General features: G+C 38.0%; 2 protein-coding genes across 2 annotated transcripts in view; both read left to right on the top strand.

Moving 5' to 3' along the window:
- Window positions 1-2478: 2478 nt before the first annotated feature.
- LOC135730144 (sterile alpha motif domain-containing protein 3-like) lies at window positions 2479-4638 on the top strand. Its single transcript, XM_065247993.2, has 5 exons — window positions 2479-2497; window positions 3471-3668; window positions 3748-3922; window positions 4002-4081; window positions 4315-4638. The coding sequence occupies exons 2-5, from the start codon at window positions 3519-3521 to the stop codon at window positions 4591-4593; spliced, it is 684 nt and encodes a 227-aa protein (XP_065104065.1). The 5' UTR covers window positions 2479-2497; window positions 3471-3518; the 3' UTR covers window positions 4594-4638.
- A 1470-nt stretch (window positions 4639-6108) lies between these two features.
- LOC135729896 (taste receptor type 1 member 1-like) overlaps window positions 6109-19701 on the top strand; it is a 78462-nt gene continuing 64869 nt past the window's right edge. Inside the window, exons 1-3 of the mRNA XM_065247784.1 lie at window positions 6109-6278; window positions 6407-6704; window positions 7389-8129. Of these exons, the coding sequence (XP_065103856.1) occupies window positions 6109-6278; window positions 6407-6704; window positions 7389-8129 (1209 nt within the window). The remainder of the gene's footprint in view (window positions 6279-6406; window positions 6705-7388; window positions 8130-19701) is intronic.

Below are 19701 nucleotides of genomic sequence, written 5' to 3'. Positions count from 1 at the left end.
CCTGATTTGGGAAATGTTTATGGTGTGCTGAGAGAGTGCTGTTTTTCATCTCTAAACTATGCCCCTTCATTGATAACTCACTTGTTTCCACCTGATGTGATGCATGATGTTTTGGAGGGAGTCATCCCTAAAGTTCTGAGGTTGACTCTTTATCAGCTTATTCGAGATAAGCAAATCACCCTGGCTCAACTGAATTTTGAAATTGAAAATTTTTCATATTCTGTAAATGACAAATCATCTAAGCCACAAACCCTCACTGAGAGAATGCTGCGAACCCATTTATCTGGTAAAGCTTCAGAAACATGGACACTGTTTCGACTGTTACCACTGATGGTTGGATCGTATGTCTCTCCCAACAAGTACTGGAACTGCTATATTTTACTGCGAGAAGTGGTAGATGTAATCATGGCCCCAGTGGTTAGAAGATCATGGATACTATATCTACAGAAAATAATTTCTGAGTTTTTATCAACATTTCAAACAATCTTTCCTGATGGTGTCACTCCAAAAATGCATTTTTTAGTGCACTACCCTTCACTTTTGCTGAAATATGGTCCATTAGTTCATTTATCTTGTATGCGCTTTGAGCCAAAGCACCAGTATTTCAAGAAGGTGTCCACTGTTGTTTGCAACTTCAAGAACATCACCAAAACACTTGCTAGAAGACATCAGCTGAGACAGTGCTGGGAGCAAGCTGAGAAGAAAAGCATTGGATATGAAGTTTGCAATGCCTCAGGATCATCTGAAGTTCCATCAAACACCCTGCCCTCTTTAGTTCTGGCTACACTGGAAACAAAGATTGGCAAACATCTGTCTAATGAAGTCCTACAAAAAAACAAATTCCATCACAGTTAATAATTCAAATTATAAAACTGGTGAATGCAAAGTGATTGACACTGTACACACTGAAGAGATTCCAATATTCTTCAAGATCAAGGCAATATATGGATATATTGGTTTGTGGTACATGTTTGGAAAAATTCTTACTCCACTTAAATTTGACAGCCATCTCCATGCATACAAAGTTACAGAAGCATCTTGGTGTGCCCTTGAAGTAGGGGATGAGTTAGCTTGCCATGGACTGGACTCTTATAAAGAACTAGAAGGAAATGTTTTCATCCCCTTGCGACACACCATCACTAAACATTAGTAAATATATGTTTGCTGCAATATATAATTCAGCATGCAATTTTGTTTACATGATCATCTTTTACTCCTGTTGACCTGTTGTTTTAGAGAATGAAATTGATGGGGATACATTAATCAACCTAACTGAGAATATGATAGCTAAAATATTTCCTAAAATGAAGGATCAAGTTAAATTCATTAGACTACAAAAACAAATAAAGACTGAAATGCCTACCAAGCCTACATACACTAGTCATGAGTAAGTATATTACATATCTAATTACTTTTTTAAGCTTATTACTATTTATATTTACTATCTGCTATTTTTGTAACTCAAAACATTTTTTGGTGCCCATACCATGCAAACATACCAAACACTTACTTACAACTTCCTTGTTTTCCTTTTTTATAGGACTTCATCTAGTTTTCCTGTTCAAAATTATCAGTTACCAAACTTCCCCATGTCAATCCAAAAAAGACTTGATGAGGAAAGTGGAGATTTTTTTTCTTCAACAGGACTATGCAAATGGAGATCAAAAATTATTCAAGCACTGTTTGATCAGATGTGCGCATATACATGGTAATTTTAATCCAATAAATCATATATGAATAAGTGATTTGCAGAAATATAATTATATTTATATCTATATATTAGGAGCTCAGATACAAAAGCTGCTTAAGACCACCTTTGTCTAAAATAAGATGATATTAACTGAAAGGTCCCGGCATGTATTACATGTTCATTTAATACTTCTGTCTCAGGTCATTTTAAAAGTAATAGTTTGTTGGCAGAATTCATTAAGAGTCTGATAAAAAAATGCTAATTTACAAGAAAACATGTAAAGGCGCACATAAAGGGTTTTGCATCTAAACTCTTATATATCTTCCATTTTTAGGTATCCAACAAGTGACCAATACAACAAGGTGTGCTTATCCCTTGTCACCAAATACCAGTTCTTGAGAGACAAAACTGGAAGAGGATATGTAAGAACATGTCAAAGACCTTTTTAGTTTCATAAAACCTATAGATCTAGGATATTGTTGATACTTAAAGGTGATACATGTTAGAAATCAACATTGTTATTTTTCTGTTTAAGGAGTCATGGCATGAAATGCTTAAAAATAAATTCAAAAAAGAAAGATTACCCTTAGTTGAGGTCAATCAGATAAAGTTCGATGCAAGTTCAGCAAAGTGAGGAACCACAAGTTTTCATCAAGGGTCCAACAGATACCCAGTGCAGAGGTAAGCATGTCAGACAAATTGACACCTTAATGGGCAATTATCATTTTAAAATTCTTTTTTTGTTGTTTATTTTATAAGACTGAGGAAAACCAAGACATGAATAGGAAGAGGCCATTGTCTGAAGGGGTAAGTGTCACAAACAGACTGATCTTCAGGATTCAGTAAAAAGAGTAAAGTTAAAGGTAGGGTAACACATTTTGAAAAATGCTAACGGTAGCCGCCTAGCAATGAAATCCCGATCCCACCCTCAAGTCAAATCGCTCTCCAAAGTCACGCCTCTTTCCAAACACATGAACACGCACAGATCAGACGGTCACGTCTCATGTCTCATTCACCAGTGAGAGAACTTTGCAGTACAAAGTGAATAACACTTCCAAAATAACCAACATAAACAACTGGTTTACATCAGAATTAGTTAAAGCACACTTTCGGTTGTGTAGACGTAGTAACTATATCGTTATGCTAATCCGTAAACGAACACAAATTTCATAAGCAACACAACGTTTCATCAAAGTATAATATCTGAATCCATCTCAATACAAACATATCGCGTACCTATCTTAGCAAAATAAACAGTGCAACGACCCTTTCAGACCCTTTGCCTCCTGTAGCTGTTTGCATCTCGCGGTAAAGCAGTAAAGTTACCGATGTTAATTTGGATTTTTGCTCTTGCTGATCCAGGCAGTTTTTGCTGTTGTTGTTATAAAAGATGCATTTAGTTTTGTTGCTCCTGTGTAGGTTGTCAATTCAGCAGAAAAGTTTGGTGTTCTCGCTGTTTACAGACAGAGCGCACGTGAACGCGCCGATGACGTATGGTGTCTGCGTGGACTCGCTGCGCGGTGGGAATTCAAATTACGCTTACGTATGAGGGACATAAAAGGAAACGTCCGTTCGGACCGAAATCTATGATTTGTTGAACATTTTTTGGTCCTACGCCTTTCACAGATGACATAAATTTTTACAAATACATTTAAACAACTTAACACAGTGATTGCTATCAGGATGTGAGGAGACTTTTAACCAGCATAACTAAAAATGTTTCAGGATCAAATCTGTTACCCTACCTTTAATAAATGCATACATTTGTTTTTGTGGGTAGTCTGAGTCAGGGGAAGATGATTACAGCATCGGGGTCCACTTGGAAAAAATGAAAACAGAATGCTTGAAAAAAACACCAAATATCAAACTTTTAGTGGACTACATGGCACGGACAAGGAATGAGAGGACAGACTTCATAAAACATAACCCAACAAAGGATACATTAACACGATATCAAGCCCTTAAAGTCCCTTTGGTTGTAAGTAGAATATTGTTCAAAATTAAAAAGCAAGAAAATAAATATTGTATCTTTTAATATTGTTATTGTATTCTAACAGCTTGCATTTGAGGTCCAAAGCATACTTGACACAGATATTGAAAGAAACATCCTGAAGAATCTAGGCCTGGTGGCACAGAAAGTGATTAATGAGTGCCACAGAAGACAGGTTGGAGTGGATATCTGTACCGAATTGAATAAAACAAAACAAGCCTACGTTGATTTGGCACACAGAGGTAATGTAGCATAAGACTAAGAATGACAATAAAAAGTGACACAATATGTCATGTGCAATTTCATAATTTTTCATTAAAGGTCTCTCATTGGCTGCTGCTGCCCTGTTGCTTCCATTTCTTTTTAAGGAGAGCCCAAGATTCCTTTATGTCATTAATGAGGTAAGTGTATGTGGGTCGGTTTATCTTTAAATAGTTTAATATTCCTTTTTCAACTGCTTTTTTGGGCCCCATCTTTCAATATCAAATTTTTAAAGCCGGTATATTGTGACAGGTAAAAAATCATAAAAAAGAATATGAACTGGGAAGTTGGAAAGGTTTAAAAGTATTTTTTTTATATAATATTAAACCCACTAAGTATGAGCCTTGTGTAACATTATCACTTTCTTGTTTAGGTACCAAATACACCCAACCCGGTTCTATATATAAAAGGAAGCCCTTTGGGTGCAGATTCAATCCAGGAGATAATGATGGAAGGTGAGAAAGTCTGTGAGGTAGATGATGTCACCATAGCTCTTGTGGTTCTAATAGCAGTCCACTTCATCTTCAACATTGAATATGCTCCAAAGATGAGAAATACTCTAACATTCATTGAGAAGTATTTAATGTGCCATAATGACACAACGAAAATGCCACCTGCAGTCATTAAAATGGCCAATTTCTTGTTTAAATGAATGTATGTTTATGTAAATGCATAGAGTGGGGTGTAAATACATGATGTGGAAGGAATCATTCTGTTAAATGTTAAATGAACTTGTTGAATGATTGACTGAATTATTTAAGTTGTTTTTAGAGAATATTTTGTCTTGTGTGATGTCATGTTATGTATGCAACGAAACAAAACAAAAATGTCACTTGCAGTTATTAAAATGGACAAGTGTAAAGACTGCCGATGTAAGAAATCAACATTATTTTGATTATATATTTAAAAGATAACAATGATTCGGTTACATTCTTTTAAATGTTGAATGAAATTGCTGAATGATTTTGAGAATTATTAAGGTTGTTTATTAGAAAATGTTTTGTCTTCCACCTATTTGCTCAAAGCGCTGTCATGTTGTGTATGCAATAAACATTTAATGAAGAGTCATGTTGTGTCTGTTATGAAAAAGTGTAATGGTAGTAATTAAAAATACTATAATAATAGTAATAATAATAATAATAATTATATGTATATAATAATGTCTTTAAAAAGGTTCAAAAAGGATCTCTGCTGGTTCTTTAAAGCACCTTCAAAAGAGGGTTCTAATTGGAACCTTTTCAAAAAGGTTCAAAAATGAACCTTAAAGGTTCCCCCACAGTTGCAATCTCCAGGAACTTCAAAAGGTTCATTTTAGAACCTTTACTTTTTAAAGTGTAGGATATAGGAAAATGAAGGAAAACGCAATGAAACTGCTCAAAGAAAAACTCGTATTGCAAATAATTTGGTTAAAGTCGCCATGAAACGGAAGTAGCGATTGCCTTATTTTCCCCGTGGTGACGTATATCCGAATGAAACGGCTTTTGAGATGAAATAAGGCAGGGCTGGATTTGTATTTGTCCATCGAGATCTGATTGGATCGTTTGAAGTTGGGTCGTGTTGCTAATTGCTAATCACTGCGATCTTCTCCCGGACCCCGCCCACCTGCCATACTTTTGACCGGAAGTGAAGAGAGATCGTTTTGAGGAGGGGAGGAGATTTGCATTTTTGATTAAAGATTATGAGCACACACGAATTTTTAAAAAATAATGAAGCTCACAGATAAGTCATTTGTTAATAATACCACACTATTAAAAATACATATATAGTTTTTCATTTCAATTTCATTGCGACTTTAACAATCACTGTATTTTGTAATTAAAATAATTTTAAGATTTTAAAACCTTTATATGCAATTTTCTACTTTTAAATACAATAAAAAATTGCTCTCAAACACTGTATGTTTGACTAAATAAAAAAGAAACAAAAGTAACTCCATATTCTTCTAAGGCATGTTTATAAAAATGCTAATAATTTAACTAAGGCCTAATTTAACTAAGGCCTAGTCCTGGCTTTAGCTAAGCCATCTGTCAAACCAGGCCTGAGTGATGCGCAGACATGTGAATAAACAATGTGGTTCAAGCAAATAAAATTTGTTTTAAGCAAATTAAACTGTAGTATAATAACCACCACACATCTCTGTTTCATGAGAAACAATCCATTTTAAATCATGTTTCGCATTTACACTTTCCTTGTGGCCTTTCTTAACTGCATAAAAGTTTCTTGTTCCTCATCTGAGTTCAGTTTAGATGGAGATTACTTATTGGGTGGACTTTTTCCAGTACATGAAGCTGAACATGCAGCACCCCTGTTCTCCCCGGAGGCCATTGAATGTTCCAGGTATGCAAGAATATTTATTTTATTTATGAGGTTCATTTATTATTATCTGGATGAATATTACACATTTACACCTTTCTGAAAAAATATTTAACAGTGATTATCTACCTTACAAATGTTTTTTACTATAGGCAAACTTTCTCAAACTCGGGCTATCAGATGTTTCAAGTAATGAGGTTTGCTGTTGAGGAGATTAATAACTCAACCACACTGCTGCCCAATGTCTCTCTGGGTTATGAAGTTTTTGATCATTGTTCTGACACTAAGAATTTCCCTTCAGTCTTCAGTTTTATCTCACAGAACGGATCAATAAATCCTCAAGAAAAACTTAACAGCCATCAGACTAAAGTCATTGCTTTAACAGGACCATATGGAAACACAAGAACTCTTACTATTGCACCACTGATCACAATGGACCTTATACCACTGGTAAATTATTAATGTTTAATAACAAACACACATACTTCATAACCTCCATCCAGTGCTGCCAGACTTCATCACTTTGACACAAAGACACATATACAACAGATAAAATAAGTATTGAACACGTCACCATTTCTTTAGTAAATATATTTCTAAAGGTGCTATTGGCATGAAATTATCACACAAAGAAATTAAACCACAGATGTCCAGAAATGCAATTGAAAATGTATGGAAAAAACTAAAGATCAGAGTTCAAAGATTTGAAGTGGAACAATAAAAAGGGTCAAAATCACATCTGAGCAATACATGCAACTAGTTTCTCCATAAATGATGCATCTTGAAGCTTTCAATACCAACAAAGGCTTTTGTAAAAGTATTAAATACATTTCAGTAAGCGTGTTCAATACTTTATCCCCGTGTCATTTTACATTATTACACATAACTTATTTATGGTATGATTTTTTTTTTTTTTTGAATGATTTGTTACCAACATCTGGTGAAAATTTCATGTTAATAGCACCTTTAGAAATATGTTAACTGAGAAAAATTGTGTTGTGTTTAATACTTATTTTACCAACTGTAAGTACTTTTATGCATAAAACAAAACATTGAGTGTTATAAATGTATAATAAATGTAATATACGAAAAATTGTCAGGCAAATTTAATACAAATGTTCTTCTTTCTTAAAGGTTAATTATGGAGCTACCAGCTATACATTGAGTAATAAACTTCAGTATCCATCTTTAATAAGAACAATCCCTAGCAACAAAGACTTGATACAGATGATTATTCACATCATCCAGTGGTTTAGATGGAACTGGGTTGCTTTTCTTGGAGACCCAGACAGCGGGGATGGCCTTCAACTGTTTAACAATTATATCAGAAATACTGGCATTTGTTTGGCTTATCAAGAGATTCTCAGTCAAAGTGCAAACTACAGTCTAACTCTTAAAAAGATTGATAAACTCAACATCAATGTCATTGTGGTTTTCGCTGCGCGACAATATGCAAAAAATATAATCAAAGCAGCCATAACAAACAACATCCGAGACAAAGTTTGGATTGCAAGTGAAACATGGTCCATGAATCAGCAGCTTTTAAAAGAGCCACGAATTGATACAATTGGAACAATTATTGGCATTGCAGACAGATTTGTGTCATTGCCGGGATTTAATGAATTCATTTATAAAACCAAAGAAACAACTGAGGTTTATCCTAATGATGGCACTGAAAGTGAAATCCACACAAAGACATGTAATCAAGATTGTGACAACTGCTCATTGGTGACAGCAGAGAAAATTATAAATGAAGATCCCACATTCTCTTTTGCCATCTACGCTGCCATATACACCATAGCTCACGCATTACATAAAGTTCTGCACTGCAACATGAACCAATGCAACAAAAATACAACAGTCAAGCCATACATGGTGAGTAAATACATTAAAATATGTTTTTAACCCTCAAATGATGTTAATTATCACTGCTGTTAGTGGACAAATTTGGGCACTCTGTGATTCCACTTAAATTCTGCATAAATGTCACAATTTATTTATTTAATGTCTGTACTACTCACTGGTTGCAAAGGCTGAAATCTATTAACCAATGTTGTAACAAACTTAATGTCTTAAGTTGTAGATTTTATGTCTATTATAAAAAATAAAATAAAAAAGTTAGGTATGACTGTGCAAAGATGCCACAAAATACTTACAAACAAATCTGACCATATTATAAGGAAAATACTATCATTGTAGATTATTTTAAATTGTAGATTTTATCAGAATTTAAAATGAAAAATAATAAAATAAAGTGAGGCATGCCTGTGCAAAGATGCCACAAAATGCTTACAAACAAATCTGACCTTATTATAAGGGAAATACAATAATTGTAAATTGTAGATTATTTTAAATTGTAGATTTTATCAGAATAAAAATAAATACATTAAAAAGTAAGGTATGCCTGTGCAAAGATGCCACAATATGCTTACAAACAAATCTGACCATATTATAAGGAAATACAATTATTGACGATTATTTTAAATTGTAGATTTTATCTGAATTTAAAAAAATTAATTAATTAAAAAGTAAGGTATGCCTGTGCAAAGATGCCACAATATGCTTACAAACAAATCTGACCATATTATAAGGAAATACAATTATTGACGATTATTTTAAATTGTAGATTTTATCTGAATTTAAAAAAATTAATTAATTAAAAAGTAAGGTATGCCTGTGCAAAGATGCCACAATATGCTTACAAACAAATCTGACCATATTATAAGGAAATACAATTATTGTCGATTATTTTAATTTGTAGATTTGATCTGAATTTTAAAAAATAAATAAATTAAAAAATAAGGTATGACTGTGCAAAGATGCCACAAAATGTTTACAAACAAATCTGACTATATTATAAGGTAAATACAATCATTGTAAATTGTAGATTATTTTAAATTGTAGATTTTATTAGAATTCATAATAAAAAATAAAAAAGTAAGGCATGCCTGTGCAAAGATGCCACAATATGCTTACAAACAAATCTGACCATATTATAAGGAAATACAATTATTGTCGATTATTTTAATTTGTAGATTTGATCTGAATTTTAAAAAATAAATAAATTAAAAAATAAGGTATGACTGTGCAAAGATGCCACAAAATGTTTACAAACAAATCTGACTATATTATAAGGTAAATACAATCATTGTAAATTGTAGATTATTTTAAATTGTAGATTTTATTAGAATGCATAATAAAAAATAAAAAAGTAAGGCATGCCTGTGCAAAGATGCCACAATATGCTTACAAACAAATCTGACCATATTATAAGGAAATACAATTATTGTCGATTATTTTAATTTGTAGATTTTATCTGAATTTAAAAAAATTAATTAATTAAAAAATAAGGTATGACTGTGCAAAGATGCCACAAAATGTTTACAAACAAATCTGACTATATTATAAGGTAAATACAATCATTGTAAATTGTAGATTATTTTAAATTGTAGATTTTATCAGAATAAAAATAAATAAATTAAAAAGTAAGGTATGCCTGTGCAAAGATGCCACAATATGCTTACAAACAAATCTGACCATATTATAAGGAAATACAATTATTGTCGATTATTTTAATTTGTAGATTTGATCTGAATTTAAAAAAATTAATAAATTAAAAAATAAGGTATGACTGTGCAAAGATGCCACAAAATGTTTACAAACAAATCTGACTATATTATAAGGTAAATACAATCATTGTAAATTGTAGATTATTTTAAATTGTAGATTTTATTAGAATTCATAATAAAAAATAATAAAATAAAAAAGTAAGGCATGACTGTGCAAAGATGCCACAATATGCTCACAAACAAATCTGACCATATTATAAGGAAAATACAATCATTTAAGAAATCAAATTTCAAGAAAGAGGGCCAAGGTCTCTGCTACAGTAAACCTCTTTGCCATTGTGCTTATACAGAAGGAGTTGAAAACTTAACTTTAGCATTGTTTTCTCTGGAAGCATCATCAAACTTATAAAAGTTAAACGGATCAGCACAAATCTTGGCTATTTTTTCTATGTATGTTTGTTTTAAGTTTATTAAAAATTTTATTTAATGTTTTGTTGTGTTTATCTACATCTCTACCATCCAACTCTCACTAAAGCCTTCCCAGAACTCTGCATTCCCCTCTCAGAAAAGCAATCTCATCAAATTTTATTCCCGCATATTCACACTTATTAATGGATTATAAAAACAGGAACCCTCCCTAACCCCTAAATCCTTACTAATATCAACAGACCTGTTTACTCTTGCCCAGCTGGCCCAGTTTGTTGTGATTAGTCTTTCCGCAGACAGTGCGTGTCAGACACGAAACGCCCATTGCCATTATAATGGCACAAACAAACATGTCTGACTTAACATTACAGTTTTTAAACCAACATCTAGCTACATGCTTTTTTTAATTCTCTGAGTAATAAGAACGGTCATGTTTTATAGATTTAAAATGCAAGTGATTTACATCTTTATCTTTTGAAACTTTACAATTTATGCAGAGATGACAGCTTAATGCAATGTTCTAAATTCAAAAACAGGTAAACAAGTGGAAGGAGAGCGAGACTGTAGCACTGACTCACCTGCACATGTTGTTTCTGATGTAAAAATTGTTCACGCACACAGTTTTCGTTCTTTGCCGATTGTTCCACAGAATCGCATCTTTGTCGATTTAACGAGTTGGACTCCACATCATACAAATCATCCTTTAGAATTGAAAATAACACAGATTTGCTTTCACGGCGCGGAACAAACAACCTGTTCTTAACATGACGTGAACCAAATTAACTAGCTGAAGTCTCTGAGCGTGGCTCAGTGTAGACATCGTTCATAGTGAACCAGCAATAGACAAATATCTTGCACATGTGTTACTTTGTGACGTAGATACATAACAAAAAAATATGTTTCAGAGTCGACTCCTTATGTTGAAAGACAATAACAAAAGATATGGTTATCTGAGGTCGGCTGATCGCTGTGATTTTCAGGAACGGAATTTTGAGAAAAACTGGTTTAAAGAGAGGCAATGAAAATAAAAGCACAACAGCCAAGTATTACAAATAAAAGTCACTTTAATGTGGAAAAATACTTAGTCACTATATGCATGGGTAACCATGGTCACTGTGACCCCATGGAACACACAACACTTTTTACGATTTGAACATTATTATGCTATTATATTACCTGAACCGCATCTATTCACTTTTATTGTTTTACGGTTACTTTTAGTGAAGTTTTACATTGTTAATTATGGGGGTAATTTCATGCCAATATTATTGAAAATGGACAGAGTAAAAGTCACAAATAGATATTACAACTTGTAAATACAAAACGCAATCTACAAATAGATTAAAAATCCACAAACACAGTCCTTGTGATCCGCAAATGTAAAACAAGATCTACGAATCGTCTTTGTGATCCACAAATATAAAGCATGATTTACAAAAAGAAATCAGTGACTTGTACTTGAAAACCAGAATTTGAATGAATGTAAAGTGACTTCTTTGCAGATGAATATCATTTTCTATTTGTAGATTGTGTCACATTTGTTTTCAGAATTCTGACACTATTGTTTCGCTTTGGTGACAAAATAATGCCATAATCGTTGAAAATGAAGAGACTACAATTTGTAAACACGAAACAAATCTGCAAATAGGTTCCAAATCTGCAAACAAACTCCTCATGATCCGCAAATGTAAAACGAGATCTACAAATATATAAAAATCCACGAACAGACTCTTCATGACATACAAATATAAAATGCGATTTACAAATAGATTTAAAATCCGCAAACCAACTCTTTATGATTCACAAATAGAAACCATCGACTTGTACTTGACAAACAGAATTTAAATGAATGCAAAGTGATTTGTCTGCGCATGAGGGTCATTATTTGTTTGTAGATTGTGTTGCATTTGTTTTCAGAATTTTGGCACAACTGTTTCGCTGTTTTCCATTAAAAAAATCTACAAATGCCCTCCTCACAATTTGTAAACAAACACAGTCTAACTTTTATTTTCCAACCATTGTAAAAAGACATTCTTACACATTCTGTGCAAAGTTTAGCATGCAAGTGTTGAATCTGTGTTTGCAAATCACAGGGCATTCACGAATCCTTCTGCACAAGTCTACAGATCTTTTTGGCACTATCTTTCCGCCAAAGTGTAGTCAGCCAATCAGGGGTATTGCTTCAAAGTAATGCCACGGCCCCTCAATAAGCTCTTTTCAAAATAAAAGCTGGGCTCACTGCCATTTACCGTTGCCGGTGTTACAGCGCTGAAAGGCGGCCAGACCGCGTTATCGATATTATATTAATAATATTAAAGCATTTATGTATAGCATGACAAATATGTAGCATTAACGTGAACTAGAACAACCCCTCGTTTAAGTTATTATCAGTGCCTGACAATTCAGCCGAGGTCATTAAATCGTTAAAAACACTGCATGAAGCGGTTTTATGCTTAAAACATCAGTGTCTCTTCAACGAACATTTGCCGAGCGTCAGCGAGCCAGCTGGATGGAGTGGAGCTGCTAAGGTGACGCAGCTAAAATAAAGCAAGCGGGTGCAACGATAATATTGGATGTAACTTGCCGTAATTAACAAAAACATGAGCCTTATTTGACAGCAGCACTAATTGAACTATTTGACCATATGCATTTGATATACATACCGTGACCGGAATGCACTTACAAATCGCGCTGTTATTAGAAACATTTAACTGTTTCCAGACTGAGCATGGAGACAAACAAGCCGTTTATAGAAGCAGCTGCCTGTCAGCGTGTACGGAATGAAGTCAAAACGGTCTCGGTTTTAAGACCGGCAGTCTGCCTGTGCCATTCCACCCTTATCCGGACTGCAAATTACATGTTAATATTATATCCACCATTTACAATCTTTCCTTTAAGGTCTGTTCTGCTTTTAACAGCTCAAAGCTATTACGTCCGTTGTAGGCTACAGGTAAATTTTGCAGTTGTTTTAGTTAACTTTGCAGAGCATTTTATTGTCGGAAATGGTCCTGGGCTGGGTTTTCCTATAACGATTGAACTTAGCACTCAAGAGCGCTTTCTACAAGGTAAAACGATCGCTCACAGCTGGGTTTTAAGTGCTACTAACGAGTCGCTATCCCTTTGTCGAGTGCTGAAATGTCACTTACTGAATGACTCGTAATTGTAGCAGAAGCTTGTTTAGGCTAATGATCTTCAGCCGATGTGCACTAATATTTTTTTAAATATTATTAATTATTTTTCAATGACTTATTACATTTTTAATAATTTGTGCATCATGAAATATTCTTTTTTCATATTTAGTTAGGACTCGTCCCACTGCGCAATGCCTTCTGCATTTTATAATATAGTTTAGATTTTTCTTTTTATTTGTTGTTTATTATCTATGTTTATTTATTATTAAGGATTATTGCATTACCCAGTTGCGAGCGATCGTTATACGTGCATCTTTGGGAAACGCACGTAAATGAACAACGAATGTTCGTGGCGTAGCTCGTAGAAAGCGCTCTTAAGTGCTAAGTTTAATCGTTATCGGGAAACCCAGCCCTGTTCGTTTGGAATGTGCCTGGCACACAGCTCTAGTCAGGACTGATTAATCCATTTATCAAGTATTGATTAATTATTTTCAACTTAATCCCTTTTGCATTTTACAAAAAGTAGAATAGGCAGGCATATTCTGAATTTAATCAAAATTATGACTGTGGCGTTGAAGGAACCTTCCTTTAGTGATAAATAAATAAGTTCTTTTGCTATTATTATCTAGCAAATATGACAGTTTTAAACAAACTAAGTAGCCTATTTATTTATTTATTGGCAAATGCAGAACAACAAGGAACTGTGATGACTGTATGTGAATAAACAGGAAGCAAATGCAGGAATGAAATGAAACACAGTTTATTACGAAAATGACACAGATGATACGGATGATCTGGTGGGACAGACAAAGGCTGCGGTGACGGATCCTGGTGCTCGTGGGTGAAGTCAGGTGAACGGATGAAACCGGATACACAAACAGGCAAACCTTCACGCGAAGACGAGACCACAGGAACACACGAACACGAGAACACAAGCGAGACATGTAGCGTAATCATCTGGCAGTGAGAAGAGAGAATGAGTGAGTATATATGCCGTCTCAGTAACTATCACCAGCTGGAGCAAAGCAATCACGCGCACCTGCATTCACTCAGATCATTAGTGATCAGACACACACACGCATACTCCAGTCATACGACAACACAACACAGAAAGTCACGATGGACTTATCCTACCGTGACAGTACCCCCTCCCCCACGGGCGTCACCTGACGTCCCCGGGGTCCTAGTCCTGTGATGGAATTCATCAATAAGGGAGTGATCCAATATGTCCCGAGCAGGAACCCAACTTCTCTCCTCCGGACCGTAACCTTCCCAATCCACCAAATACTGAAATCCGCGTCCCCTCCGTCTAGAGTCCAGAATACGATTAATCGAATAAGTTGGTTCCCCATCTACGATACGAGGTGGGGGGGGAACCGGGACTGGCGGATTAAGACGAGATTTAAACACGGGTTTGATTTTGGAAATATGGAAAACCGGATGAATTCGTCTGTACACAGGAGGAAGATTAAGGCGGACTGTTACTGGGTTACTGATCTTAGCAACAGAAAACGGGCCGATAAATTTGGGAGTCAACTTATTCGAGACGGAACGCATCGGAATATTCTGAGTAGAAAGCCACACTTTTTGACCCACGACGTAAACGGGAGGCTTCAACCGGTGGCGATCGGCCTTAGCCTTGGTGCGTTGTCTCACTTGGAGTATGACCTCACGTGCCCTACTCCAAGTGCGACGGCACCTCTGGACAAAAGCGTGCGCGGAGGGGACCGCGACCTCGGACTCCAGACTGGGAAATAATGGTGGTTGGTACCCTAAACTACACTTAAACGGAGATAGGCCCGTAGCTGACACTGGTAATGAATTGTGCGTGTACTCCACCATAGAGAGTTGTTGGCTCCAGGAGGAAGGATTCTTGGAGGCCAAACATCGCAACACTCTTTCCACATCCTGATTGGCTCGTTCGGTTTGACCATTGGTCTGAGGATGAAACCCCGAAGACAGACTAACCGTAGCCCCTAGCAATCTGCAGAACTCTCGCCAAAATTTAGATATAAATTGAGGACCCCTATCGGAGACCACGTCTGTCGGGAGGCCATGTAACCGGAATACGTGATCAACGATAGTAACCGCTGTCTCCTTGGCTGAAGGTAATTTGGGCAAGGGAATAAAATGAGCCGCCTTCGAGAATCGGTCCACTACGGTTAAAATCACCGTATTACCCTGGGAGAGTGGGAGGGCGGTAATGAAATCGAGCGAAATATGGGACCAGGGTCTCGAAGGGACTGGCAGCGGTCTAAGTAATCCGTCAGGAGGACGATTAGACGCCTTACCGACAGCGCAAACCGAACAAGCCAATACAAAATCGTGTGTGTCACGAGCCATCCCTGGCCACCAAAATCTTTGCTTAACCAAAAACTTGGTTCGACTGACCCCTGGATGGCAAGCTATACTGGAATTATGGCTCCATTTAAGTACCTCTGATCTCAGTCCCTCTGGCACAAATAACCGGTTCGGTGGGCAACGGGCCGGGGGCGTTACCCCTTCTAAGGCTTTAGTTACCTTCGATTCGATCTCCCATGAGAGCGCGGAGATGAATAGAGTCTCCGGTAAAATCGGCTCGGGAGAGGAAATACGATCGGGACGCTCAAAAATGCGGGACAAAGCATCAGGTTTGGTGTTTTTAGAACCTGGACGGTAGGACAATGTAAACTCGAAACGACCGAAAAATAAAGCCCACCGAGCCTGCCTAGAGTTCAAACGTTTAGCAGATTTGATGTATTCGAGATTCTTGTGATCAGTGTAAACTATAAAGGGCACACCCGACCCCTCAAGCCAATGACGCCATTCTTCCAGTGCTAGTTTAACAGCCAACAACTCCCGATTACCAATGTCATAATTACGTTCAGCAGGCGATAAGCGATGAGAGTAAAACGCGCAGGGATGCACCTTTCCGTCTGAGGATGTGCGTTGGGACAACACGGCTCCTACCCCCACATCTGACGCATCGACCTCCACTATGAACTGGCGTTTACGGTCAGGGGCCACGAGAATCGGGGCTGAAACGAAGCAGCCTTTCAGTTTAGTGAATGCAGTCTGGGCTGCATCCGACCACCTGAACGCCGTGCTAGGGGAGGTCAAGGCGGTCAGAGGTGCGGCTAGTTGGCTGAAATTACGAATAAAACGCCGGTAAAAATTGGCGAACCCCAGAAATCTCTGCAGGGCCTTGCGAGACTCTGGGGATGGCCAATCCACCACAGCCTTAACTTTCTCCGGATCCATACAGACACCCTCAGTCGAAATGATGTGCCCTAGGAAGGAAACAGACTGTGCATGAAATTCGCATTTCTCCGCCTTGACAAAAAGCCCATTCTCTAGCAACCTAAGAAGCACTCGTCGTACGTGTTGCACATGTTCCTGGAGAGACGTAGAAAAAATCAGTATGTCGTCCAGGTAGACATACAGAAACTGATCGACCATGTCTCGCAACACGTCATTAACGAGTGCTTGGAAAACCGCTGGCGAGTTAGATAATCCGAAAGGCATCACGCAGTACTCAAAATGGCCACGAGGGGTGTTAAAAGCAGTTTTCCATTCATCCCCCTCCCTTATGCGGACCAAATTATAAGCATTACGTAAATCCAGTTTTGTGAAGACGGATGCTCCTTGCAACCTCTCGAAGGCCGAAGACATTAACGGCAAAGGATAAGTATTCTTTACCGTAATGTTATTCAACCCTCGGTAATCAATACAAGGACGCAAGGACCCATCCTTCTTACCAACAAAAAAGAACCCCGCCCCTGCTGGAGATGAAGAAGGGCGGATGAACCCGGTTGCCAGAGAATCAGAAATGTATTTCTCCATGGCCTCCATCTCAGGAACAGAAAGAGAGTAAAGTTTGCCTTTAGGCGGAGACGTACCTGGCAGTAAATCTATGGCACAGTCATAGGGACGGTGTGGAGGTAGAGAAGCGGCCCGGGACTTACTGAACACTCCCTTCAGGTCATGGTACTCAGCGGGCACGTTAGGTAAGTCCACCGTCTCCTCCTGAAACACAGACGCAGAGACAGGTATACAAGCAGAGACAAGACAAGACTTATGACAAGCTTCACTCCAACCAGTGATAGTTCCTAATCTCCAGTTGACAGAAGGGTTGTGTTTCAGCAGCCAAGGATGTCCAAGTACAATGGGAGCCAAAGGGGAAATAGTGACATAGAACTGCAAAGTCTCAGAATGGTTGCCAGAAATACAGATGGTGACCGGGTCCGTGATATGAGTGATGACAGATAATTCACTACCATTTAGTGCGAAGGGTGAAATGGGTTTGGAGAGAACTGTCAACGGAACCTGGAGCTTACATGCAAAGTGGTGATCGATTAAATTCCCCTCGGCTCCTGAGTCCAGTAGTGCCTCACAGGTGAGATGTACGTTGCGCCACCGCAGCTTCGCCGGGAGGAGGGTAGATGTTAATGGGGTCTTTGCTGAAGAGATTCCGCTCGAAAGTAACCCCAGCACTACTCCCGAGCGTTGCCTTTTACCGGACACCGATGGAGGAGGTGTCCGGCCTCTCCGCAATATAGGCAAAGCCCCAGTGCTCGACGGCGAATCCTCTCCTCCCGGGAAAGCCGAGCTCGACCCACCTGCATGGGCTCCGGATCGGACATGGAGGGACCGGCCGCACTCTCTCTCAATGGCGGTCTTCTTTCCAGAACAGCGTGAACAACTCCTTCGTCGTCGTAAGCTGGAATACTCCGCAGTCGAATATCCGCACGGATAGCCGCATCGATAAGACCATTGAGAGAGGCTGGAATCTCCCCGTGCTGAAGTTCACGCTGGATGCGGCCGGTTAACCCATGCAGGAAAATATCCCACTGCGCCTCTTCGTTCCAATGCGTATCCGCTGCTAGCGTACGAAAGTCGATGGCAAAATCGGAGACGGTCCGTGTACCCTGACGCAGATCGGCCAATTTTCTGGCCGCATCTCTTCCAACTGCTGATCGATCAAAGACCTTCCTCATCATCGCTGACAGCGCCTCGAAGCTCTGGGTACACGGATCGCCGTTCTCCCACACCGCTGTTCCCCAACGCGCCGCCTTTCCCGTCAGGAGGGACAACACAAATCCTACTTTACTTTCTTCCGTGTTGTAGGTCTGGGGCTGAAGAAAGAAATGGAGAGAGCATTGAGATAGAAATGGTCTACAACATTCTGGATCACCTGCGTATTTCTCTGGCGTAGATAGTTTAGGTTCCTGACGGGACGCGCTCGCGGGTGGTGTAGGAGGAACAGACGGTGCGGGTGGCGCAGTGGGTAGCGTCAGCTGTTGAATCGCCTGGGTGAGCTCGGACACTTTGTCTGTCATGTCCTTCATTCCCAGGCTCAGTTCCTCAATCCGGTTGTCCTGGGTGGTGAATCGATGTATAGCAGCGGAGATGAACTCTTCAAACCGAGCCGGGGATCCTTTACCTGCTGCTTCCATTATGGGCCAGATGATTCTGTGATGACTGTATGTGAATAAACAGGAAGCAAATGCAGGAATGAAATGAAACACAGTTTATTACGAAAATGACACAGATGATACGGATGATCTGGTGGGACAGACAAAGGCTGCGGTGACGGATCCTGGTGCTCGTGGGTGAAGTCAGGTGAACGGATGAAACCGGATACACAAACAGGCAAACCTTCACGCGAAGACGAGACCACAGGAACACACGAACACGAGAACACAAGCGAGACATGTAGCGTAATCATCTGGCAGTGAGAAGAGAGAATGAGTGAGTATATATGCCGTCTCAGTAACTATCACCAGCTGGAGCAAAGCAATCACGCGCACCTGCATTCACTCAGATCATTAGTGATCAGACACACACACGCATACTCCAGTCATATGACAACACAACACAGAAAGTCACGATGGACTTATCCTACCGTGACAGGAACATGTAGAACATAGGCGACACGCCTCTACCTTGCGATGAGAAGATTAATCATGGGGAACATAAGCTAAATGTAATTTTAAAATGTATTTAATTTAAAAACAAATTTAAACCGAAAGCGGACTGTTTAAGCTTGTCAAATTTATGCTGGCTCGGTCACAAAATTTCGTCAGGCAGTATTTGATATATGTATTTGTGTTCATGGAAAACAATATAGGCTATAGAAATTCGTGCTGAGTGACAGGAAAAAGAAAATCGTGCTAATTGGCACAAAAAAAAAGGGTCAATGAATACGAACAAATAAATCGAAAAAAAATTAAGATATTGTTGATTCTGCATTTATCCAGCCAGCATAAATTTGACAAGCATGTGCTTTCGTTTTAAAAATGACATTTAAGCCTTTAATCATATAAGGGAGAAAGGCGTGTT

The sequence above is a fragment of the Paramisgurnus dabryanus genome, chromosome 11, assembly GCF_030506205.2.
Source record: "Paramisgurnus dabryanus chromosome 11, PD_genome_1.1, whole genome shotgun sequence".
In the NCBI taxonomy this organism is placed as follows: domain Eukaryota; kingdom Metazoa; phylum Chordata; class Actinopteri; order Cypriniformes; family Cobitidae; genus Paramisgurnus; species Paramisgurnus dabryanus.
This window is presented reverse-complemented; position numbering and strand designations above follow the sequence as displayed.

Bases quoted from the DNA above. Each gene is read 5' to 3' on its own strand.
- LOC135730144 (XM_065247993.2), top strand. From the start codon at position 3,519: ATGAAAACAGAATGCTTGAAAAAAACACCAAATATCAAACTTTTAGTG. The intron at 3,669-3,747 runs GTAAGTAGAATA...GTATTCTAACAG, and splicing joins CCCTTAAAGTCCCTTTGGTT to CTTGCATTTGAGGTCCAAAG. The intron at 4,082-4,314 runs GTAAGTGTATGT...TTTCTTGTTTAG, and splicing joins TCCTTTATGTCATTAATGAG to GTACCAAATACACCCAACCC.